This window comes from Podarcis bocagei, assembly GCF_964188305.1.
Source record: "Podarcis bocagei genome assembly, chromosome: 8".
Lineage (NCBI taxonomy): Eukaryota > Metazoa > Chordata > Lepidosauria > Squamata > Lacertidae > Podarcis > Podarcis bocagei.
The window spans coordinates 64,170,493-64,197,147 of NC_138133.1; the positions used below are offsets into that span (position 1 = coordinate 64,170,493).

Genomic DNA, 26,655 nt, shown 5'->3' on the forward strand with positions numbered 1-26,655 from the left:
AAGTTGCGCGTGGCCGCCTCCTAGAGCAGCCGGGTTTGCTCCAAAAACTGAGGTTTTCTTGGTTCCCCGCCTCCCTCGTGGCGGACCTTCAGCGAGTCGTCTACGGTTTTGGATTTCCCGCGCGCGAGGGGCGTCCTCACGCCGCGTCGACGTCACGAGGTAGCGTCGGCCTCTTCTCACGTGACTCTCGTGGTGCTGGGGGAGGGGCGGGGATTAGAAGGATTGGTTTTATTTACTATTTCCCCCCGGGTCCTCTGAGGTGCCCGACGCATGCGCACGGCCCGCTTCGCCCGCAGCTCCTTGGGTTACACAAGTTCTGAGGTGAGGCTGGCCGTTGGGGCCACCACCCCAAATTCAAGTATCTGGGAAAGGCTTCATCGCTATTATTATTATTATTATTATTATTATTATTATTATTATTATTATTATTATTATTATTATTATTATTATTATTATTATTATTATTATTATCCTTCCCAGGCGCTGCGTAGAAGAGGAGCCGCTGCTCAGGGAGGGGCTGCTGCGCCCTTTCGGACGTTTGTGGGAAGCGGCTGCGGAAGGAAGCCTCTCTGAGGTGTGTGTAAAGGAGCGAGCCGAGGGAGCAGCCTGTGCTTGTGGGAATTGCGCCTCGGAGGGGAATGGTGGAAATGGGAACCCAGGTGGGGGAGGGGGGACTTGGGTCATGCCACCCATTTAAGATGTTTTCTAGCATTTGGATCCTGCCCGTTTGCTCCCCATCCCCCCCCCCCAGAAAAAATGTCCTTTTTCTCGGGCTCAAAAGGTAGGATAAAGGAGTGGGAGGGAGGCGGGCGAAGTTTAACTGAAGCACAAGCTCCTAAACCGAACAGGTAACAGTGAAGCCTGGAAAGTTTCCAGAATATATAATGAAAGTCGGATCTCATCTAACTTATGTTTGCATTGCTCAGGGATACTACACACACACACACACACACACACACGTGTTACTGTAGCCGAGACGATTTTCCAGTTTAAATTAGCAGCGATCCCTAGACTGATGTTTGTTTTGACCAGTGTTTATTTTCTTGGGGGTTACTGAAGGGTATGCAGTACCGGCACCTTTACACCCCCTCCAGATGTTAAATGTGTGGCACTCACAGTAGCAACTTAATGGTGAGTGCCTGCACATTTTTTAAATATAAAAAGCACTGGCTTTGTCTCTTCTTAAGAAGTTCGAGGAATATCCTTGACTTACTTTTTAAAATATATATATATAGATGTGTAATATATAGAGTGTGGTTAAAGTGTGATGGTTTGTTTGAAGGTGGTATACCTGCCTTGAGTTCCATATCTAGAATGAAAGTCCAAATTGAGGTGTGAAAGGTGTATCCTGTGGGGTAAACTTTGGTGGATGAACGTAGGTTCTGCACTGGGTGTGGCTCCTATGCTAGGATGGCAGTGGAGAACTGAAGGCTATGAGGTCTGTTTCATGTTTTCTTTGCAGAGATCACCATGACTCTTTAGGTATTGTTGCTGGTGCTGCACTAGTCTTTCCTGCTGGATCGTGTATATTTAAAAGAATAATATGAGTTATTCCCCATCCTGCACCCCTAGGTCCTAGAGTGGGTAACATTTAAAATACAGCATAACATTTAAAATACAGCATAATTTTTTTAAAAAAATTACAATCAAATATTCAAATTGTGAAGGACAGTTAAGTGTCAGACATGTTAGTTGTTGTTTAGTTGTGTCCGACTCTTCGTGACCCCATGGACCAGAGCATGCCAGGCACTCCTGTCTTCCACTGCTTCCTGCAGTTTGGTCAAACTCATGCTGGTAGCTTTGAGAACACTGTCCTCTGTCGTCCCCTTCTCCTTGTGCCTTCAATCTTTCCCAACATCAGGGTCTTTTCCAGGTCAGACATGTTAAGCTGTGGCCAAATATCCTGTATTTTTATCTTGTGAACGACCCTGAGAGCTTCAGATGAAGGATGGTATTTACATTTAATTAATAATAATAATAATAAATAGAACTCCCCAAGTCTTTGGTAATATGTGCCTTCCCTTAATATGCTTTACATTTCTGCTATGAGAAACACATCAGTGTAGCTGTGGCAAACAATTGCCACACAAAGTGATAACTTTATATGATTATCATGTGTAATTCCCTACACATTTGGGGAGCATATGCCCAGGGAAGCCTGAAGATCAGTATAGCAAATCATTCACACCTTGAGCATATGATTGAGTTGAAATAGATGGGCGTGTAGTTATCGTGTGACAACTAGAGCATTGTGGGTGTGACAGTTGTCTATGAATTCAGACATAACAGCAAACCATAGCACAGGCTCTGTTTTCAGTGCCTAGTTTGTTGGCCGTCAAACAGTGGTTTGTAAGCTCTTTTCTCTTGTAGTTCCATTTTCTAGACAAAAGTGTGTGTGTTTACTGCATTTGTTTATTTAGGAAACAATGGCTTGTGCAGAAGTAATAATAGTATTGTTTGGAGTACACTGTACCTTAGCATCCACCAGGTCCTGTTTTCTGAGCATTCTTGAGACATCTAGTTGGCTTCAAAGGAATTCTGGTTCAACTCAGCATGGTTGTGTTTATGTTTGTATTGTAAATAATAAGGGTGCCATTAGCATCTGGAATGGACTGGAGTCCCAGAAATTGTGTGGGTTTGCAGATAATTTAACACATAAGTCTTCCAAGCTTTCCTAAAGTTCCATAAACTAGGATGTTGTTTTTTCTCACCAGATTGCAGATTTACTAAAATGAAATATTACAGAGCCTTTAGCAGGAGCAGTACATGTGTTCTTTCTTGTTCCATTATACAGGGAGAAAGAAGAGATCTGAGATAACAAGGTCCCTACTTAAAAACTTTTTAAAGAGCTCAACAAAAATTAAATTTTGAATGAAAGGCCATCTTTGATATGAAATGCAATTTTCTAAGATTTCAACCCCTCCCCTCTTTTACATTTAGCATAAGCTGTATTATTTATTTCCTATTTTGCTGAAAGCACATGCTCAATTTAAAATCTGCAGTAAAGGTAAGGGGCACGCTGACATTTGCTAGCAAGTCAGTGGAAACATCAAAGAATCTTGAGCACCTTAAGGACAAATGACTTTATTGTGGCATAAACTTTCATGGGCTGGAGCCTCTACCATTGTGGTTGTTACTGCCACCAAGTCAATGCATATCTGTTTACCCAGGCATTTTAAATTGCTCTGACTACCTCCTTTGCTTTTATAGTTATTGTTGCCTCTCAGTTTTATGGTTAGTAACAAAGTGTGGTGTTTTATAACATTGTGTTGGTTGTTGTTGTGTATTGCCTTGAAATCCATCAAGCTGAAGAGCTGTTTAAATTTTGTAAAAAAATATATATTATCCTGGCAGTCAAAAAATGTTTGTCTCAACTTTAGTTCAGTCCTACCATGTCTAAAAGAGCTTGAATGCATGGTTTAGTGTGGCCCATTATAAAGTCTGAGAATCCTTGGAATGACAAACTATTTAAAAAAGAGGCTTTTGGCCTACACCCAGAAGTGTGATTCATCACATCACTCTTCTACAGTGTTGCTGTAAAGTACCAGAGTTTAGGTAACTTTATGTGTATACAGTATAAGATAAGTGTCTTAAATATATTCCGTTAAGAGTTTGGGTGTAATCCTTGACGCCTCCCTTTCCATGGAGGCGCAAGTTACAGCAACAGCCAAGGCGACATTTTTCCACCTTCGCCGCATCAAGCAGTTAGTCCCTTACCTTTCCCGCCCCGACCTGGCCACAGTGATCCATGCGACGGTCATCTCCAGGCTTGACTACTGTAATTCGCTCTACGCGGGGCTGCCCTTGAAGCTGTTCCAGAAACTCCAGCGGGTACAGAATGCTGCAGCGAGGCTCCTCACGGGGTCTCTGCCATGGGAGCATATTCACCCAGTGCTTTTCAAGCTGCACTGGCTCTCGGTGGAGTACAGGGTCAGATTTAAGGTGCTGCTTTTGACCTTTAAAGCCCTTCACGGCCTAGGACCCTCGTACCTACGGGACCGCCTCTCCTGGTATGCCCCACGGAGAGCCTCAAGGTCCATAAATAACAACACCCTAGTGGTCCCAGGCCCTAAGGAAGTTAGATTGGCTTCAACCAGAGCCAGGGCCTTTTCAACTCTGGCTCCGGCCTGGTGGAACACTCTGCCTCATGAGACCAGGGCCCTGCAGGATCTGATTTCTTTCCGCAGGGCCTGTAAGACAGAGTTGTTCCGCCTGGCCTTTGGCTTGGAGCCAATTTAATTCCCTCCCTCCCTCTCTTTCTTTTTTCTTTTCCTTCTCCTGCGATGAGGCTACATTTTAATATTTTAATGTTCCATTATTTTAATGTTGTATTTTATTTTTGTTTTTAAGTTGTAATCATTCATCTTGTTTTTATTATTGCTTGTAAGCCACTCTGAGCCCGGCCTTGGCTGGGGAGGGTGGCGTATAAATAAAAAATTATTATTATTATTATTATTATTATTATTATTATTATTATTATTATATTGATGCAATTGTATATACACTTACCTGGAAATGTCACATTGAAGTCAGTGGGACATACTTCTGAGTAGTACCTGCAGACTGTACTGCTGTGACATCAACTTTTGTAAACTGGAGCTCATTTCACTGAATGCATGATGTTTTCTCCTTGGTTGGTAGGTGTATGTGCACATGTACAGCTGATTGGTAAACCTATTGAGCAAGTTATTATTTCTGCTGTGTGAGAGTGACTGCAATCCATCTTGCACATGAATGCTTTTTATGTTCATGGTAGTTTACAGTGGTGCCCCGCAAGACGAATGCCTCGCAAGACGGAAAACTCGCTAGACGAAAGAGTTTTCCGTTTTGGAGGTGCTTCGCAAAACGAATTTCCTATGGGCTTGCTTCGCAAGATGACAATGTCTTGCGAGTTCCTGCTGGTTTTTTCCCTCCCCCCCTTTTTCTAAGCCGCTAAGCCGCTTATCAGCTGATCCGATCAGCAGATAAGCCGCTAAAAGCCGCTAATAGCGCTAATCCGTCAATGGGCTTGCTTCACAAGACGAAAAAACCGCTAGACGAAGAGAATCACAGAACGGATTCTTTTCGTCTTGCGAGGCACCACTGTATCTGTGAATGATTAAACTGCTGGTTAGGGATTTATGCTGCTTAGTTCTGCTATTGACTTGCCAGCAGAGAAACCTTTTTCTTTTCTGCTCTGGAAGATGCATGTCTACCCAAGATACCCATAGTCATGATTTATTGAATGACTGTTGGGCCACAATCCTGCTTCAGTGGGCTGTGCTTAAATCTGTGTTGGATTCGGACTGTGAGCTGTTAAAATGACCCCAATGTTAAGTATACTTGTTGCTTGCTTCCCATCCAGTGAGGCAGATGGCAGCGCAATGTGTAACAAAGGTGGAGCTAACCATCTCTTGCAGCAACCTCCTGGATAAAGATGTCGGCTCCAAGTCAGACCCATTGTGTGTGCTGCTTCAGCACACAAGTGGACAACAGTGGTATGAGGTACAGTAAGTTGATACTTAATTAAATATTTCTAATAAAGTTTCTTTTCTGCCTATTAGCTCTTTGTTTTAATTTGGTCTTTAGAAACATCAAGTTCTGGGATGTAAAAGTGAGTTTTATTTCTTTGAAACATCATGTGATGAACTCTCCCCCCCCCCACCCAATGTCTTATACACAGGTTGATCGCACAGAAAGAATCAAGAACTGTTTGGACCCCAGGTTTTCCAAGAGATTCCTAATTGATTACTATTTTGAGCTGGTGCAGAAGCTCAAATTTGGGATTTTTGACATTGACAATACAACTGTTGATCTGAGTGATGATGACTTCTTAGGAGAATTTGAATGCACACTGGGGCAGGTAGGTGTAAATAACTCATGGATATTCTCTCACTTTCAGAGAGTTTTATTGGTTGCTTCATTTACAGTTCATTTGGTTCTGCCCTGAGAAATGTCATTTGACCTGAAACCTCATACATGCTGGTATTGTTCCTTCACCCAGCAAAACCAAGAAAAGGTCAAAGCGGGAACAATAGCATGTTGCAGGTTCTCATTTTGTAAGTTCTGCTTTTCAATAAGAATTGAAATAGTAAATTGTCTTCCTTTTATAGGCAGTTTATCTAATGTTATGTCAAATGCTATTGTTACAGGAACAAATCTCTGTGGTTTATTATTCCTTGTTGCCTTATTCCTATGGATAAACTGATTCCCTGAACATAAAATCAGATTTGTGTAAACCAGTTTCCTATTGCAGGTAAATTGGGAAACCAGTCAGATTCTGGCTACTTAACCAAGATGAATTCTCCGTTTTCTAGTTAGGATGTAACTGGTAACTGGTTTAAACAAACCATGATAGAAGTAACAAAGGGGAGGGGTGACTGTGTGACAGTGGCGTAGCGTGGGGGGTGCAGGGGGTGCCGGCCGCACCGGGCGCAACATCTGGGGGGGGGGCGCACTCGCACTCGCAGCACTCTGCCCCTACCTGGCTCACTCACTCTCTCTCACTGCAGTGCTGGCTGTGCGAATCCGATCCGAGCCGCTGGGTCGCCGCCCACTGTGGAGGGGGTGGGTGCCAGGCGTGCGGTGCGGAGAGAGAGCGAGGGACTATCTGGGGGAGGGACAGTGCAGCGGCCGCCCAGCGCAGTGCTGAGCGCGGGAGAGAACCAGACCAGCCCAGGCAGCAGCAAGAAGAAGCTGGCAGCGGCGGCAGGTTAGGGGTTAGGGGGTGCAAATTACTTGCCTTGCCCCGGGTTAGGGGGCGCAAATTACTTGCCTTGCCCCGGGTGCTGACAACCCACGCTACGCCGCTGCTGTGTGAGCAATTTGGGCTGGACGTATCTTAAGAGTCCATATGTATAAAATTATTACATGTGCAAAAGCAGTAAAAAATTTTTTGTTAAAAATAAACCCTGTCCTCTTATGCTCTGCCTTGATTGCTGAGATCTGTTGATGGGGCACCTTTGGTGGTTCCCTTCCATTCAGCCAGCCTTTACCAGGGGCTAAACCTTTAGCTTGACATGCCCTGCCCTGTGAATTCCTTCTTAACCCTTTTTAACCCTGAGACTCTTCACCAACCAGATCTTAATAATGTGTTTTGTGTTTTTATTGAAATATACCTTTAGTTTATACTATGCCTTTTTATATTTTATATGAACTTGTGGTTTATAAAAATTTGTAAAAATAAAAATTAATGCATGGGTCAATGCCAATTATCAGTTAAATAAACCATAGCATATTACTCAAATAATTGCATCTGAACTGGCCTGTTGTGTTACTTTTTTTTCTAGTCATCTGCTAAGAGCTTTGACTAAGTCCCCATTTATGGAATTCTGTAGACAAGGTAAATTCTTAATCTGTTGAGTTTCTGAATATTTCTGTATTTTTACAGATTGTTTCTAGCAAAACGCTCACCCGGCCACTACTCTTGAAAAATGGCAGACCTGCAGGAAAAGGAAAAATAACGGTATGAAAACACAAATGGTTTTTTCCCCTTCTGGTATTTCGCTGTGGACAAAGATTTTGATGACCCAGGGAAACATGAATTTAGTCAAAACAAAATTTAAGTGTGCTGAAATTCTGTGGAAATTAATGAGATGCATGTTGGGATCCTATGCACTTTCTAGGAAATAAGTGAATTGATTAAGACCTATTTTAATTGTTTTAGGTTTCCCCCCCCTACAATTTCCCCTTTAAATTTCATTGCCAGAAGGTAGGGGCTAGTTTTAATTTAAAAACCAATTACATGCCTAGTTCTGCATCTTTCAGATTTTGTATCTCAAACAGCAGCTTCACATGCCACCTGGAGAAATTGAAAACTGACTGAAATCTTTCAAAGCAGGTTGTTCATGGCATTATGAGTCTGTTGTGGCCAACCCTTCAATGTTCTAAAATGGGAGAAAGGAGCATCTTCTTATTACTATAAAACTATTCTTTTTTATAGCTGTGAACATGTTCTTACTGCTTTTGAAAATAATAGAAAAATAATAGAAATATAAATTTTACTTCAAATTTTACTACGCTCCATTTGTCATATGTTTCATTCTACTGCCCATAAAAGAACTCTATGACATACTTTAGAATGCAGTATCTTATCATGGTGAATGTTGTCTTTGTGTGCTTGCTTAGATTACTGCTGAAGAAGTAAAGGATAATCGGGTAGTCATGTTTGAAGTTGAAGCAAGGAAACTGGACAACAAGGTACTTCAAGGTTGCAATTCTATACACATTTATCTGGGGTTAAATCATATTGAGCAATGGGCAAAATCCAACTTTGTCCTCCTACCAAATAGAATTGACTTGTTTGTGCAACAGGATTTGCTGTTTCTCTTTTTCCTGCAACCCCTGAGCACCCCCCCCCCCAATACCTGCTCTGGATGAGTAGATCCTGTTGTTTGAGAAAGAGAGTGATAGAGAGAGAGCACTTCTACAGAAAGACTTAACCACTACCATTGTTCTGACTGGAGTTGCAAAGATTTGCATTCACTGATTTTCCCAAGGAAGGATTAATAATCTGAATGCAACCATGCATGTATGTGCAGTGCTGGTGGAAAAGAGGAAGTGAACTGCATGTTTTTACTTGGCATATAGGTGGTGTCTGTTTTGAACAGGAAGTAATGTAGTGCAAAGTTTATTTAAAGGACTTTCACCCCATTATTTAGCTGAAAAAACTCCAAAGCAGCTTATGAATATCAGTAATAAAATAGTCCAGGCTCTCATTTTTACAATCTAAAAGTCATGACACACAAGGAAAAAGGGAGGAAGAAAAAAAAAAGTAGAGACATCAGTTCTTAAAGTTACTGTTCTTATAATGACCAGCCAGGATGGCAGCAATTCAGTTAGCATAATGGAATGGTTTCTGTTAGGTGACAGTTGAAGGCAGGGCCAGAGGCAGGTGCACTGTCTACAAAACCAGTGGAATTAGCCCTGCTTTTCTTCTTTCTGCTCTGCAGCCTGATTTTTGCAAAAAAACAAAAAACAGCAACCCCATTCTCTAAAGACAATTTTGAAGCAATAGCCTATGTTTTAATTGCAGGATTTCTTTGGAAAATCTGATCCTTATTTGGAGTTCCACAAGCAGACCTCTGAAGGAAACTGGGTGATGGTGCACAGAACAGAAGTAAGGTGGATCTCATTCTTTTATGAAGTGGGCTGATTTGACTCATTGCCTATTTTAATACTTTTAGTTCTGTTTTTGTGAGGTACTACTGGTTTCTATAACTATAGCACTTTCAGAAAGAAATTTGAAAGCTACTGTATCAGGCAGCATCCTATCCTACTGTGATATGTATGGGAAGCTCCAAGGATAGGATTAGCGATAGTTGTTGGAACAGCCAAAGTTATAAAAAGATGGTTAATGCAAAAAACCCACAACCTTAAAAATATTTTAACAATTATTATTTTGTATTTATTTAGGTTATTAAAAATAACTTGAATCCCGTATGGAGGCCATTTAAAATCTCTCTCAACTCTTTGTGTTACGGAGATATGGATAAAACGATCAAGGTAATGTATAAAGGATGAGGAAGTAGAATGAGAATTTAAAACTGAATGTGAGCCTGGTTCACATGCCATACTAAGCCCAAACATTGTTTATTCTTGGCTGCAGTCCATGGTTAGTGAGGAGACTGCTTAACCTTAAGTCCTGGTTCAGATAACATGCCAAGTTTGCCTTAGCTCAGTCGCAGCAAAAAAGTTTGGAGAGGAACAGAGCAGCTATGAGTATTCTTGCAAAGTCAACATTTGGCTTAGCATGTCATGTGAACAGACTCAAAAACTATTTTTTAAAAATCTGTTCAGAGCCAGATTCATCTACCCAGTCCCTCTAGTGGAAGGTAGCCCAGGGACTTCTGATAGAACAACAGGGCCTTCCCCACCCTCTCTTCTCTCCCTGTGCCTCTGGGCCTCTCCCAAATCTGCTCTGGGGGGTCAGGAAAACCCCCCAGAACAGGATGCAGGGAGAGGAGAGGGAAAACCATTCTGTCAGGCGAGCAGAAATACTTGCTCTGATAGAATGATTCCCTAAGTGCCATGTTGAATTCCACCCTCAATATTTACAATTACATTTTTGTGTGTTATATGGGCTACAAGTGAGCTGTCGGTACGATCCTTTTCTGAAAGTGTAGAAGTTTGTTGGCAGTAGCAGAAATAGCAGCTACTGGGTGTTTGAATACCGTGATGTGGAGAGAATATACCTGAGCTGTTAAATGGGACTTCCTTCTTTTTTGCTTAAACACATTGCATACACTTAACATGCTTCTCTAAAGATCAAATATCTTACTGGACTACAGAATTCTATAGAAGGGGTGTGGTGCCTGTAAAGTAAATTGTTTAACTAAGCTTTAAGAAAGAAGCATTCTTAAAGCTGTGTTTTACCCAGCATTCATAGCTTCATTAAATCTAGTGTTAGCACTGTGCTTGTAACCCAAGAGTCGCCTAATAATACTTTGAGCTGTAGTTTGTCCTTGTTTGTTCCCTTTTGCCTTTATTATGATAATCTTTTCCTCTGTTTAACTTGCATCATTGATGAAGGGTGTTTTCTTCAGCTCATTAATGCTCATTTCATCATGACCTAGTAGCCGGCCCCACAGCAATCCTGTAAAGTCACCAGATCTCAAGCCCTACTGGTCTTGTAAAAGGTGTGCATGTCTGGAGTGTAGCTCTTAGCCCCCGCCTCACCCTTAGCCCCCACACTTAGCCCCCGCCTCACCCCCACCCCACCCTCCACTTGCCATCCTGGGTGCATATCAAGGACATATGAAGACTTTGGATCCCAAGCCACCTACAGAACTCCCTTTTAATTCACCTTATCTGCTGCCATCAGTCTTCTCCATGTCAGCTTGCAAACTTAGGCTTTTGGTCTCTATGCCCATAGAGAGGGTGATCTGCAAAACAAACTGGCCTCTTGGACCTCACCCCCACCCCACCCCACCCCACCCCGGCCAAAGGATTGCCCCTTCATTCATATGTTCACCATCTATTCTCATAATGATACAAACACTGCTAGTTTGTTTCTGTATGTTTCTATATGTAATGATTATGTTTTGTATTCTAATTCTGCAGCAAAGTAAATTTCAACCCCTGCTGGTTTATTTTTGCCCCTTCATGAGCTAAAATGCAGTTTTCTAATAAACTGTTTTAACTTTTTTTGGTGCAAACGGAATACAGAAAAACCTCATATGCATGCAGGTCTGTGCCATTGTAATCAAAATCTGGCCTGCCATGTTACATCTTCCTGAGGAAATAGAAAAAGGTGAAACAGAGTCTTGCAACCTTATGGAAAACAGTTTAAAATGAAACTACTTTGCTGTAATGAATAAGGGAAAACATTTTATACTATAATGACTGATCAAACAATGCTTTAATACTTTATGCACACAGTGTCTTATGTAACTGGCTATTTCATTATAGTAAGTAAAATCATTTTTCAAGCTCTATCCATCACAAGTGCCTTTCTCTGTGTTAAAATGGCTGTTTGTGTATTCAGTTATAATACACAAACAACTTGCTTTGATATCTCATTACGTTTCCCCCTGAAGTGTGTATGTTGAAGTGAGTCATTGAAGGCTTCTCTTACTAGGAGCAGGCATGTAGTCATTCATTAGTTCTGTTGTGGGTGGGAAATGTGAATATCTCACAAAAACAAGAGCAAGCTTGAGAAGGCTGTATCAACTTAGTATATTGGGTTAAACATCAACTTCTTAATAAGATGAAATATAGCTATAGTAATGCAAAATTTGGCAATGTTCTTAAGAGCTCATACTGAAAGATAAGTTTTTGGTCTTATTCCTTACCCTTGAATTCAGCTTTACTCTAATTCTGTGTGCTGTCATTACATGAAAATCTGTTTCATAGATTCTCCTTGGTCATAGCAGTGTCTGCATGCTGTTTGCACTGATGGAGAGTGCATGTGCATGTGTGTTAACCTAATACGGTGATGCTCTTGCCATACTTGAGTAGGAGTGGCAATGGGCCCAGGAACATCAGTGTGAGGTATAATTAAAAGTAACTAGAATTGTTTAAAATAAATGTGAAATACACATTGTACACATAAGTGGCATTTGAAGTTGGAGCCATAAAACAATTATTACGCATGCTTCGTGTTTTCAGTGAAACTACAGTTTTGGCTCTGTAGGTCACTGTTGCTGCATTTTAGTCTTGCCTGCCTAATTATCTTGGGACTGATACTCAGAAGTGGCAAAAGCCTGAAGCACACGATTTCTTCTCTTTTGCTCTGTTAAATTACATGGTGTCAGTGCTGTAACCACAACATACTGGGTTAACAAAGAATGCTTCTTTTTTAGGTTGAGTGCTATGATTATGACAGTGATGGGTCCCATGATCTCATAGGGATCTTTCAGACCACACTATCAAAACTGAAGGAAGCGTCGCGACATTCACCAGTAAGTTCTTTTACTTCCCTCCCTACCTCACTGGTAGCCTTAGGCAATCCACTTTCTCTTCTATACAGGCCCTTCCTTATTTATTAGAGTTTTTATGCATGGCCTTCCTTCAGATCAGAGTATTCAATGGATTACAGCACAACATACAGCTTTAATAATAATACTATAAAATAGAACACAGATTCATACAACTTGTAAAAACAACAACACTAGGTCTTAACTCCAATCTGTACCATCAGGTTTCACGGTCCTACCTGCTGCACAAGGTGGTGGGACCATGAACAAGGACTCTCTTCAGCTGATCTTAAGGTTTAGGGTGGCAAGTGTTGGGAAAGGTGTTCCATAAAGCTTCTGTATTCCAAGTTTAGTGTTTCATTGTAGTGCCTTCAGAATCAGAGTGACATGATCCTATATGGTTGTATCTGATAACAGGCTGCAGCAGTTGCAGCTTCTGAACAACTTTTAAGGGAAACTGTGCAAATCCACATTGCAGGAGACATCTGAAGGCATCCCTGTTTAGGGAAGCTTTTAATGTTTAACAGGTTATTGTATTTTGGTGTTCTGTTGGAAGCTGCCCAGAGTGGCTGGGGAAACCCAGCCAGATGGGCAGGGTATTATTATTATTAATAATAATAATAATTAATTTATTATTTATACCCCGCCCATCTGGCTGGGCCTCCCCAGCCACTCTGGGCGGCTTCCATAAAAACCAAAAATACAGTAAAATATCACACGTTAAAAACTTCCCTGAACAGGGCTGCCTTAAGATGTCTTCTGAATGTCAGGTAGTTGTTTATCGCTTTGACATCTGCTGGAAGGGCGTTCCACAGGGCGGGCGCCACTACCTAGAAGGCCCTTTGCCTGCTTCCCTGTAGCTTTGCTTCTCACAATGAGGGAACCGCCAGAAGGCCCTTGGCGCTGGACCTCAGCGTCCGGGCAGAATGATGGGGGTGGAGACGCTCCTTCAGGGATACTGGACCGAGGCCGTTTAGGGCTTTAAAGGTCAGCACCAACACTTTGAATTGTGCTCGGAAACGTACTGGGAGCCAATGTAGGTCTTTCAAGACCGGTGTTATATGGTCTCGGCGGCCGCTCCCAGTCACCAGTCTGGCTGCCGCATTCTGGATTAGTTGTAGTTTCCGGGTCACCTTCAAAGGTAGCCCCACGTAGAGCGCATTGCAGTAGTCCAAGCGGGAGATAACCAGAGTATGCACCACTCTGGCGAGACAGTCTGCAGGCAGATAGGGTCTCAGCCTACGTACCAGATGGAGCTGGTAAACAGCTGCCCTGGACACAGATTTGACCTGTGCCTCCATGGACAGCTGTGAGTCCAAAATGACTCCCAGGCTGCGCACCTGGTCCTTCAGGGGCACAGTTACCCCATTCAGGACCAGGGAATCCTCCACACCTGCCCGCCTCCTGTCCCCCAAAAACAGTACTTCTGTCTTGTCAGGATTCAACCTCAATCTGTTAGCCGCCATCCATCCTCCAACCGCCTCCAGACACTCACACAGGACCTTCACCGCCTTCACTGGTTCTGATTTAAAAGAGAGGTAGAGCTGGGTATCATCCGCATACTGATGAACACCCAGCCCAAACCTCCTGATGATCTCTCCCAGCGGCTGCATATAAATGTTGAAAAGCATGGGGGAGAGGACAGAACCCTGAGGCACCCCACAAGTGAGAGCCCAGGGGTCTGAACACTCATCCCCCACCACCACTTTCTGAACACGGCCCAGGAGGAAGGAGCGGAACCACTGTATAACAGTGCCCCCAGCTCCCAGCCACTCAAGACGGTCCAGAAGGATGTTATGGTCGATGGTATCAAACGCCGCTGAGAGATCCAGCAGAACTAGGAAACAGCTCTCACCTTTGTCCCTAGCCCGCCGGAGATCATCAACCAGTGCGACCAAGGCAGTTTCAGTCCCATGATGAGGCCTGAATCCCGACTGGAAGGGATCCAAATGGTCCGCTTCTTCCAGGCGTGCCTGGAGTTGTTCGGCAACCACTCGCTCAATCACCTTGCCCAGGAATGGAAGATTTGAGACTGGGTGATAGTTGGCCATCATGGAAGGCTCCCTCACGGAGGGAAGCATTCACCACCCCACGAAGCCCATCGCCCAGTCCTTCCCGGCTCGCTTTTATAAGCCAGGATGGGCAAGGATCCAGGAGACAGGTGGTTGGCTTCACTCGTCCAAGCAGCCTGTCCACATCCTCGGAGGTAACAGATTCGAATTGATCCCACTCAACTTGACTAGACAGAACTCTAGCACTCTCCCGCCCCGGTCCTGCTCCCACGGTGCAGTCTACTTCTTCCCGAATCTGAGCGATTTTATCTGCAAAAAACTTTGCAAAATCATTGCAGGAGAACATGTGGCCTGTACTGGGCCCCGATGTTGCAGGTGGTTCCGCTAAATTGTGAACCACCTGAAAAAGTCTCCTGCTGCTGTTTTCTGCAGATGCAATAGAGGCGGTGAAGAAATTCTTCTTCGCCGTCGCTATCGCCACTTGGTAGGCTCGACGTTGAGCTCTAACCTGTGTCCGGTCAGATTTGGAATGAGTTATCCGCCACCGGCGCTCTAGCCGTCTCAACGATTGTTTCATTGCCCTCAGATCCATGGAAAACCACAGGGCTGTCCGGGCTCCATGCAATTATTATTATTATTATTGTTGTTGTTGTTGTTTATATTATATTAAGTAATACATGCACAGCTCCCTTTCCCTCTCTTTTAGCACAGCTTTAGGGAAGGAAACACAAGTTTTGGTTTGTTTTGAACTAACCACATAGTTGTTATTAATGTCTGAACCTGAACAAACTATAGATCAACTATGTTTTGAAGTTGACTTGTTTTCCTAAAGCATAAAAAAGGTAAAGGTAAAGGACCCCTGACAGTTAAGTCCAGTCACAGACAACTCTGGGGCTGTGGCGCTCATCTCGCTTTACAGGCCAAGGGAGCCGCATTTGTCTGCAAACAGTTTTTCAGGGTCCTATGGCCAGCATGACTAAGCTGCTTCTGGCGAAACCAGAGCAGCGCACAGAAATTGTGTTTACCTTCCTGTCAGAGCAGTACCTATTTATCTACTTGTACTTTTTGGCGTGCTTTCGAACTTCTAGTTTGGCAGGAGCTGGGACTGATCAACGGGAGCTCACGTGGGGATTCGAACTGCCGACCTTCTGATCGGCAAGCCCAAGAGGCTCAGTGGTTTAGACCATAGCGCCACCTGCATCCCACTCCTAAAACATACTTAAGAATAAGCATGCACAGCATCAAACTGTGACTGGTAGACAAAAAGCTTCTGCTTACTTCCTTGCAGTTGTGCTGGAGAGAAAGTGGGGAACTTACAAGCTGTTTTTTCATAACACTAAGCCATTGCTTGCTGCAAATAGACCAAATCTAGAAGTGGCAGAATGTAATATTGCTAAAGGGTCCCAGACTATCTCAAGTTCTGTAAACTTTGAAGTAAGTATGCTTAGGATATCAGTCTTAATATGTGCAATTTTTGCCCTGCTGCTGTTTTGTAGGCTGAATTTGAATGCATCAATGAGAAGAAGAGGCAAAAGAAGAAAAGCTACAGAAATTCAGGCATTGTGAGTGTTAAACATTGTGAGGTCAGTATCAAATTTTTTCTCATTCAGTTGTTAAGTTTACAGCAGTAATAATCACATTTGACATTGTATCATCCCAGCATAAAGGCATGGGCCGCAGTCTTGAGAAAATGAGGCATCCATAGATATCCACTGGGATTTAGACAGCTAACTGTACTTAAAATATGTCTCTGGATTGTTCCATTAGTCAGGGCAAGGGTGTTAAACTTCTAAATACTAAACAGAATAAACTAGTACTGCTTGCCAATGCTCTTTTTATTTTTAACAAATCTACAATCCGTCAATATAGAATTACCGTACTTTAAATAGCCAAAAGTTGATGCATAGTACAATGGACCCTCGGGTTATGTTACCTTCGGGTAACATAATCTTCGGGTTGCAAACACGGCAACCCCGGAAGTGGGTTTGTCGGTTGCGCATGAGCAGAAGCAGTCCTTCAGTTATTAAATCTTCAGGATACAACAAGGCCTCCGGAACGGATCCTGTTAGTAACAGGAGGTACCACTGTAGTACAAATAATAGGCCTTATTGATCCCTGCATAACATAGGAACAGATACTTTTATTGCATTGTGTTTTGTATTGTGAACAACTGTGGTATCATTTAGAGGAAGAGCTGTGTATATTTTTTTTTAATGAAACCACTTGAGAAGTGTTTCTCAGCATGCTCATGCAAAAGCACACAGCCACTTCCTTTAGTGTGCTCAGTCCTGGGCCAGTATCATATGCCCACCTATTCCCTCCCTCTTCACTCTGTCAAGAAATACAAGCTCTGAGTTCACTGTATGTGTGAGTATACACACTCTGTAATGCTAAAACAAGATTCTTTAAAAGCAAAACTAAGCTCTGCAGAACTGGTCTTGGCCGTTCAGTAGGAGAAGATGAGAATGGGGAGTTTGTTTTCTCAGTGCTTAATTCAGACGCATTGAAGCTCATCTGCATAGCACTGAATCATGATCTAGAAGTCTATGGAAACGCAACCTGACTGGGCAGGTGGACAGACCATTATGTCCTGTGTTGTCAGGATTTTTTCATGCATGGTGCTGCATCTGCAGCGGACTTCTATTGAACTGTGGTTGTCTGCCTCAATCATCTAGCTTGTATATTAAGTCCATCTCTTCATTAACATTATTGCCACTTCTGCCATCATTGCAAATCTTTTTTCCTCTCTCTCTCCTCTGCCCCCCTACGCCAAGTTGAAAACCCATGCTGATGGCTAAAGGGCTCAGCATTGACTGTAGGGGTGTCACTGTGTTCTGAAACCAAATTACCGTATTTTTTGCTCTATAAGACTCACTTTTTCCCTCCTAAAAAGTAAGGGGAAATATGTGTGTGTCATATGGAGCAAATGCAGGCTGCACAGCTATCCCAGAAGCCAGAACAGCAAGGGGGATTTCTGCCTTCACTGCGCAGCGATCCCTCTTGCTGTTTTGGCTTCTGAGATTCAGAATATTTTTTTTCTTGTTTTCCTCCTCCAAAAACTAGGTGCATCGGTAATTGCCTTATCCTAATAGGTCTATGTTCCTGAGTGTATCACTGAGTGCTTTGATGATTGATTTTTTTGCAGATTATAATGGAGTGTACTTTCCTTGACTACATCATGGGAGGGTGCCAGCTGAATTTTACTGTAAGTAAGCTGTAGCTCAGCTCTTTTAAGAGAAGAAAGGGGACCAAATCCGCTTGAGAATAATCGTGTGGGGTTGTCGCACCAGAACCAAAGACTGGATTATAATAAAGATCCTAACCAGAACTAGCTGCAATATGAACCGTGGGCTTGAAAGCTACTAAGCACTGTGGGTGAGGAAGCATATAGAACGTGCATGGTGTGGAATATGTTGGTGCTTCCCTCCTAATGGGGGAGGGAAGTTGAGGTATAGGAGGCTTGCAGTCAAGGAGGATCTGTACTTTAGAAAAGTAAAAAAAAAGAATACCTGATTTGTGTGAAAACTGTTGGTTAGGATCAGGAGTTGCTGTAAAATCCCACATGAGCAGGAGCTAGAGCAGGAGTGGGCAACTCTAGATCCTTATTTAGTATGGCTTTTAAAATTCTGTCATCCTTTAAATAATAATAATAATAATAATAATAATAATAATAATAATAATAATAATAATAATAATAGTAAATTTTATTTATATCCCGCCCTCCCCAGCCGAAGCCGGGCTCAGGGCGGCTAACAACAATAAAACAGTACAAAAGTACGACACAGCTCTCATCCCCCCATTCCTATTTTATCATTTCAACAACTTCGTGAGAAAGGTTAGCCTGATTTTCTAGGAAGGTGCTCCCAGTAATTTTTAGGTTTAGAAGAGTGGCTGGAGGGAAGACTTATTCAGTCAAATGAGTAATTGAGATTTGTGCCACAGTAATCATGTTTCACTCAGTTTGGTCCATTCTATGCTTGTTTTGTCAGTTCAACAGCAAAACTAAAACTAAGTAAACTGCATGCTTCCTCAGCCTTGATGTCTCTCAGGTTCTCCCTGCCCAACCCAGTATTTCAAATAGTTGTTGTTAAGATTACGAATATTATTCTGCCCTTCACCCTGAGGTCCCAGGGCAGGTTACAACAGTTTAAAATACAGCATTAAATACAATTTAAAACAACTTAGGATCAGAAAAATAGGACAGGTCCTAAAAATACAGCAGTGCTAGTACAATTCTGAGCAGAAAGTAATATTCACATCAGTGATGTCTGTCTTTCGACAGGTTGGCATTGACTTTACTGGCTCGAATGGAGATCCTCGCTCCCCAGATTCCCTACATTACATCAGCCCTAATGGCGTGAATGAATACCTGACTGCCATTTGGTCTGTTGGGATGGTCATTCAGGACTACGATACGTAAGTTTCTCTGCTAGTCTTGTTCTCAATGTGCTTTTGTATATTAAAAATAAAGCACACACATTTAGAATTATGACATAACTCAGAACTTGTGACATACACACACACACACACATAAAATAACAGCTCCCCCCCCAAAAAAAAATCTGCTCATTTTTCTAATCCAGAAAGGTGGAGTTCTGGTTTCTTTTTGTCCTGACTTTGTTGAGAAATGTAGATGTGTTAGAACAGAATGTGTCTCACTGGTATATTCTCTTGGTGAAGGGAAGTGCAAATTTTGTCTAGACTTAGCAGTTCAGTTCTAGCGTCTAATGAATTAGTATCATTAGAGTAATTATGTTGACAATATATGAAGATTGTACAGTGGTACCTCGGGTTACATACGCTTGAGGTTACAGACTCCACTAACCCAGAAATATTACTTCAGGTTAAGAACTTTGCTTCAGGATGAGAACAGAAATCGTGCTCCAGCGACGTGGCGGCAGTGGGAGGCCCCATTAGCTAAAGTGGTGCTTCAGGTTAAGAACAGTTTCAGGTTAAGAACGGACCTCCAGAATGAATTGAGTACTTAACCCGAGGTACCACTGTACTACAGATCCTGCTCTGAATAGATTGTGTTTTATTTTGCAGATAGTTGATGGTACTGTTTCGTCACGTTTTACAAATAACCAGTGTAGCTGGCTGATTTAATTGGTTTTGTCTTTCAGCTCACCTAGAAAGCCTTTCCAAAGGGTCAGGGGATCCCTCCTGGAAAAAGGGGGTCTGCTGGGGAGAGATGGGGATGGGAAATTTTCCCTCAGGGAACTTTGCGTTCATGAAAGTGACTTTAGCATTTAATAGCAGTGCAAGCAAGAGATTTATGCTTTTATTTTGTGAAAGAATGTAGAACAGTGACTTGTTTATAATGGTTTGCTCTAAATTGCTTTTATAGAGATAAGATGTTCCCAGCTTTTGGGTTTGGAGCTCAGATTCCTCCCTCTTACCAGGTAAGGTGAAACAGTTTTGTAAAAAAAAACTCCAAAGCCTGCCTGATTAGAAATGGACCTATAAAATAATTGGAACATCTTCCATATATTTACAGGTGTCACATGAGTTTCCATTAAACTTTAACCCATCAAACCCATTCTGCAGTGGTAAGTTTGAAAAAATTTAAGTTACGGATGTTAAAAAATGTCCTGGCATTTCTAGGTTTATTGTAGGTCAGAGCAAGGTGACAATAGCTCAGTTTGTAGGTTTTTGAACTAGCACCATTATTTTTTAAATTTGCTATATTTATATAAGGCTGTCGGGGGGCACACAATCATTAAATGCTAAAATACAATATCCTAAAATGACAATATCACAAGTAACAACTTGTGTCCTAAAAATTCCCAGCAGAGAATAAATTCAGGTAACTAAAAAGTTACACAGCGCATAAACAGTGGTTCGTTAACATTGTATAATTGAAAGAAATGTCAACTGGAAGAAATAAATCTGATCAAAGCTGTCAGGTCTTAACCCAAAATGAAGATAGGGGAAGATATTATTTATTAAAATTGTCACATAAATGAGAGGCCTGGGTAGGTTACAGTTTCTTCCCAAGTTTCATTCTGTCTAATTAGTACTTGTGGAAGAAAGAATTGAAATGAGTGTGTGTTTACTACCCACTGCAAGAACTTGAAGTTAATAGTAATTCTGTTCTCTCTGTGCTGCTATGTTTGAGGCCATACTTGCTAATCTGAAAGGAACCTCCTCTAAGAGAGGTACTGTCCGTTTAGCCTCAAAGATCCCAAGTCTTAATTAATGTCCTGTAAACCTCAGCATCCCCCACCCCCTGCCCCATCACCACACCATTGGAATCTTAAGTTTTATACGCTATTCTGCTAGCTAGGCCAATTACCCATACATGCCTGAGATAAGCAGCAGTATGGGGCTGTGAATCTGACAAATCCTTCCATAAGGACACCCTTTTATTTATGTATCTATATATGCTTACTGAAACTTCAGTACACTAGAGTGTCATTAAAGCTGTGGAAGAGATGCTAATATTGAAATGTAGTGAAGAATGTTTACTTAACTTCCCCAGGAATCCAAGGCATTGTGGATGCATACCGGGCCTGTCTTCCTCAAGTAAGATTGTATGGGCCCACCAACTTTTCTCCAATAATAAATCATGTGGCTAGGTTTGCTGCTGCAGCTACACAGCAAAAAACAGCTTCTGTAAGTCCTTTGTAATTTCTAAATGCTCTTACTCATCTATTATTGGAGGGAAATCCAACCCCGCTCCCCGGACATTGATGGTGGGGGAGATACCATTTAGGTGTCTATCTGCTCAGAGAGAGAAGTAGTGCTTCTCTCTCTGAGCAGATGGGGAGGTGGGGGTGGGGAGGTGGAGGTGGGGAGGGTAGCAAGCAGCAAGCCCTGAAAAGGGGTGTTTGGGAGTGGTGCACCAGTGGCTTTGGAGTTAGTGGGTTCAAGTCCTGAGGATTCCCTGAGGGGCCAGACCCTTCATGCAGGGAGGGGAGGCTATATTGCTGAGCCTGATGCCAAGTGTGGTGTTGGCAGCAAGAGTCTACTTTTACACTCCTGGATGAGAAGTAGGGTTGGTGACAAGCACAAAACGTGGGCATTTAACATGTCTGGACCCCTATGGAGGAAACTTAATTAAATGTTTTGTTGTGGAATCAAAGCTTCAACTTTAAGACAGCTTCAGTTTTAGACACTGGTGGGGTCAGATAATTATCTCCTGAGAGTTGATATATCCATAGTATTGGCCTGGGATTGTGTAAGACTTGTTCTCCTGATAAAGTCTTTGAGCCTTGAATGAATCTCATTCTGTACCAACCTTTTCCTTTGATAGAAGGGTGCCTCTATATCAGTGCCACCTGCGACTGTATTTCAGGAGTTTATTTCTGTTCTCAGTTTTAACAAGGTGTCCAATTGTTCAACAGCAATATTTTGTGCTCCTGATCATCACTGATGGGGTGATAACAGACCTTGATGAGACCAGATCTGCCATTGTTAACGCAGCTAAGCTTCCCATGTCCATTATAATTGTTGGTGTCGGAGGAGCTGATTTCAGTGCCATGGAATTCCTTGACAGTGACAGTGGGGCTCTGAGGTCTCTTTCAGGAGAGGCTGCTATTAGAGACATCGTTCAATTTGTGCCATTTCGACAGTTCCAGAATGTAAGTACTGTTTCTAATTACACCCTTAATGCTTGTTAGATTATAGCAGAATGATTCAGCCAAAATCTTGGAGTTCTGATGTGAGATCCAATAGCTTTGGCATTTTTGGCTTACAAAGTTAACAAAAGATCTGTGTGACTGCAGTTCAAGAAGAGCTATGGAAATCTCCCAGAAAGCCAGTTGCTGCTGATCTAAATACATGTGAATTATCTTATATACACACACAAACAAGTAGGGTCTGAAGCTTTTTGCATGATGAGATATAATGAGGAACGGGAAAGTAGAGGTTTTTTTAATGACAGTGCTCCAGTAAAAATTGTCTACCACTTATAAACCAGTACAGAGTGCTCTGCTTGAGCATCTTGGACTGTGAGTTGGTTGAGAGGAAAAGAAGACACTTCATGAACCAGTGTGATGGCAGCTTTATATGTTCCTTCTTAGGTGGGACTGTACTGAGAAATTTATCAATGACCATTTCCTCTGGCAGTGTGAAAGTGAAGAAACCTGAGGCCAGAGGGCCTCCTGGGATGTGCTGTGACCTTCAGCTGGTGATTTGATTGAGATGTTTAGGAGACACCCAACTGCTGTATGTAGCCTGCATATGAACCAGATTGTTGCAGGACTGGCTGTGCAGCCTAACAAGCTTTGCATAAAGACTTGGGACTTTATGTATCCGTTGCCCCTCCTGTGAGCAAAATAATTGAAAAACAAAAACAGGATGAAAGATTGTAATTCTGGTCTCTGAATAATTGTTTGATCTAAACATGATACTGTTAGTAACTGTGGCTGAGAATCTACCCTATTACAGAAGAATTGAGTAATTTGGCTAGTGCATTTCATGGATAAAAGAATATTGTGTCCCAAAAGGAAGGGTATTTTCCTTTTTTAAAATGTAAGAAAGGCTCCTATTACAGTCAAATGATATGGAAGGCAAAGCTCATCAGTTACCCCAGAGTGAAATAAAAGGCAGACATTTCCTCTTCCTATTCAGACACACAGTCTATTGTGTAAATATCATTTCACTTATAGCCATTTTATTTGTAGAATAAAATTGGAAAGCAAAAATGCCTTTGCTTTCCAGAGAGCCCTTTTCTGAAGACCTGTTTGTGTGTGAAATCTCATAATAGGTTTTCTGCACATTTTATGCTCCATTTCCACTCCCTGCTGAAAAGCTGAAATTAGGGCATCAATGTTCCTTACTTTTCATTATTTGTTTAGGCAAACTGCCGTAGGGCAAGGGGGGGGGGAAATCCCTTACATTCTAATGCGCTGCCACTGTAGGTTGTACTTTAACTTGGTAGTTAATAGTTTTCCTTTATCACTCTGCATGTAACAGGATTCACTTACTATAAACAGGCTCTGTTTTTCCTAGTATCTCATGCTTGGAACTTGAAATGCCCTTGGAGGAGAAGTTCTGCTTAAGTAATGCTTCAGGGAAAGGTTAGGGCTATATAGACTGGAAGAAATTACAGTCATTAACCAACCTCAGCAGCTTAATTTTTATGGCATGTTAACTGCCCTGGCTAGTGGCAGTTTTTATGGGCATTACATAACGGTTATTCTCCCTGGATATTCTTATCTTAAGTTGATCTGGTAACCATCTTGTAGATTATCTAAATTACATTAAGCCAGCCAGCTTTTATAGGTATGAACTAGTCAAGTGGTTTATGGGTTTCATAGTAAACGGTAATGAAATAATAAAATCCAGTGTGTCGTCCCATACAGATTAATGGTGGGACCAAATGGGCAAGTAAACTTTTGGCTGACATTGTGTGGTGTGTGTTCAAGGAAATGGCTTTTAAGTTGATCTTCCCAAATCAGCAGGGACTAGATCGTGTGCTTTCTTTGCTTGACTTCCGATGTTCCCTCTGTTTCTCCTTTGAATAAGGCTCCCAAAGAAGCGCTTGCTCAGAGTGTCCTGGCAGAGGTGCCTCAGCAAGTGGTGAACTACTTCAGCACATTCAAGCTCCAGCCTCCAAACAACCCTGCAGCGAAGCAAGATGGAAGCTGAGCAGCTGACCCCGAGTATCCAGTTCCTTATGTGGGGAATGTCTTCACCACCTTCCTCTGCAGTGCCAACAGGCCAGGGTGGATGACAGGACCTTTTGATACAACACATAAAATGCATAAACTGTTTCAGACACTCCTTTCTTTCTTGTTTTGTTCTGGGTCGCCAAAGATGCCATTTTGCTTTAACAGTCAATTGCAAGTGAGACTGAAAACTTTATTTAGACTTAACAAAACTCTCAAACTATGTACATCTTCAGGAAGAACATGCCAGTTTGCTTTTTTGCCATGCCATCACCCCTTTGGCTGCTTATAGTGCGCAGGACAAAACACCGTGTGCCTCCAGCTACAGAGCTTTAGTGTGCCTTTGAAAGCAGTGCGCTGTACCCATCTTGACTTCCTCCTTTAAGAGAGCCTTGGCTGCTCAAAGCTTGCATAAGCTTAATATAAAATGTTCAACCATTTGCAGAGAAGCATCAAGACCAGGGCAGAGTGTAAAGGTCTGTCTTCATTCTCCCCTCACCCCCAAATGACTAATATGTTGTCTTTCTTGGCCATTTATGAACATTTGTATCATTATGAAACAGTGAAAAGTGAGTATAGAGTGATACCTTGAAATGAGCTATAGTAAGACTTTCAGATGTAAATCACGTTGGTTGTTTTTCAAATCAAACATCTCATGTTTATGCAATGTTGCCAACAGTTGCAACACAGAAGATATAAATTTAACAAGGTTTTCTTTGACTGTATATCATACAGGCATACCTTGGGTTACAGACACTTCAGGTTGCGTTTTTTTTGGATTCTGGACCGCCGAAACCCAGAAGTACCAGAATGGGTTACTTCAGGTTTTGGTGGCCGTGCATGTGTAGAAGCGCTGAATTGCAACCTGTGCGCTCGCAGACATGCCGCTGCGGGTTGCAAATGTTCATCCCGCACGGATCATGTTCGCAACCCGAGCGTCCACTGTATTACGAAGCTAGTTGACTTTTAGAGACTCTGACTAGAAAGTAATAGCATGTGACTTGTTGTGGACTAAGAAGCCCAGTATGTGCCAATGAGGAAGGACCCTTCCTTGATAGAGTATTTTTCTCAATTTTACAGCTGTCTATTGAGAGAGGTGTATATGCTACTGAACCTGTATTCTTTTTTCACTTTAATTTTTTACGCTGTCTTGGTTTAGCTAGTTCTAGGATGCCTCTCATTTGTGCTAGAGCACAGTTGGCCCAGAATGATTGAATTTGTGTTGTTGTTTTTCCCTTTTGCACAAGAACTAATTAGATTATTCTGTTCGTTCTTCACTGTTGCCTTTGGGGAATCACTTACTTTTTTATTAACTTCTAGAGTGACATAGATTGGACTGAGGTGTCTGAAAATGATTGTGAATTGTGTAGTAAGAAAAAGTGTGGGTCAGATCCACATCCTGTAAATGATTGTTCAGGGTCTAGATGCACATTATTCCTCTGAGGCTGGAACCATATGCCTTCAGTCTCCATGCTTTGCCTTGTGGTCATGTTAAAACTCAAGGGTGTCAGATTGATGTTTATTATGTTCAATCAAATGTATCTACTCTGTGGATAATCAAAAGTAGTGGTGTATTTGGAATTATCAGCTGTTGCTGTGATTGAATGTTTTATTCCTATAGTGGATAGATTACATTGAACTGTCTCTTGTTCTCAGACCTTTGATAACTTTTATTTTTTGTTATGTCGCCTTTTGCAAGTTTTTATATACATCATGGTTTCTCATTTACTGGATAGCAAAGCAAAACTGGATTCAGGGTTGTTTTGAAATTACTATTTAGTGGATTATAGCCAACCTTGTATTTGCTGTTTTTAAAGTCCAGAAGTTTTGAGGATCACCAAATTGAAATTCAGTTATTCTTCTTTCTCTGTGTGAATCAAATGCCCATATAACTGCAGCAGTATTCTGTAGCAAAGTCTGGAAAAAAACCATCCCTGTCTACTTTCGTTAATGGTTCACACATCTCATTTCAAAGTGAATGAGAAAACAGCATCTTATATGGTTGCCATTTCCCACATGCATTCCAGTCCATTCAGTGTCTGTTCTGTACTGTGTATTTCTCATCTCATAACAGGCCTTTAATAGGTACAGTGTGGCTTGAATCTGCCAAGTTTATACTGTAATGGACTTCCGGACCTAAATAGGGGTGGACCAGAACTCAGTATATATATTAAAAAAAATATTCCAAAAGCAGCATCCCCAGAAATATTAACAGTATTTCCTTAATGTCAAAGCTTATTTTTATCTCCTCCATTTGTCTCTTCAGCATGAGTTATGCATTAGCACCACCTTGTGGTGGAAGTTGATCATTAGCTGCTTTTGTAACGAAAGGAATCTACTTTTCCTGTATATTTTCAAAGCAAAATATAGCTTTATGAAGAAAGTATCTTACGGTGTACGGTATTTCTATGCACAACACTATTCCTTGTGTAATACAGTTTCTTGTATTTGAAGTTAGCTTCAGGTGTAACATTATCTTAATGCCATATAACACAGTATATTAAACTCCACTTATGCCCCTCAGCAATTCTAATGTCTTTTGTCATCTTTTAAAGCTCTGAATATGCATTTGCTGATTATTGTGGCTTTCACAGAAAATAGAAATAATGTCCCTGCTTTGTGCTTTTAAGAAAT

The 26,655-nt window shown here is 41.9% G+C and overlaps 1 protein-coding gene across 4 annotated transcripts; it reads left to right on the forward strand.

Moving 5' to 3' along the window:
* The first annotated feature begins 4 nt into the window (after nt 1–4).
* On the forward strand, nt 5–26,548 carry CPNE3 (copine 3). 4 transcript variants are annotated; one of them, XM_081204689.1, is made up of 17 exons: nt 49–159; nt 481–574; nt 5,345–5,484; nt 5,663–5,842; nt 7,370–7,444; nt 8,107–8,178; nt 9,014–9,097; nt 9,394–9,483; nt 12,282–12,380; nt 15,904–15,990; nt 17,553–17,612; nt 18,690–18,823; nt 19,755–19,809; nt 19,905–19,956; nt 20,889–21,022; nt 21,754–21,990; nt 23,879–26,548. In XM_081204689.1, exons 3-17 carry the CDS (start codon nt 5,353–5,355, stop codon nt 23,999–24,001), a joined length of 1,614 nt encoding a protein of 537 aa, XP_081060815.1. In that variant the 5' UTR covers nt 49–159; nt 481–574; nt 5,345–5,352; the 3' UTR covers nt 24,002–26,548. The 4 variants fall into 4 exon arrangements, with proteins under 4 accessions (XP_081060813.1, XP_081060815.1, XP_081060814.1 ...); XM_081204688.1 differs by lacking the exon at nt 49–159 and adding an exon at nt 195–321; XM_081204687.1 differs by lacking the exon at nt 481–574 and having other exon boundaries at nt 5–159.
* Nucleotides 26,549–26,655: the final 107 nt, after the last annotated feature.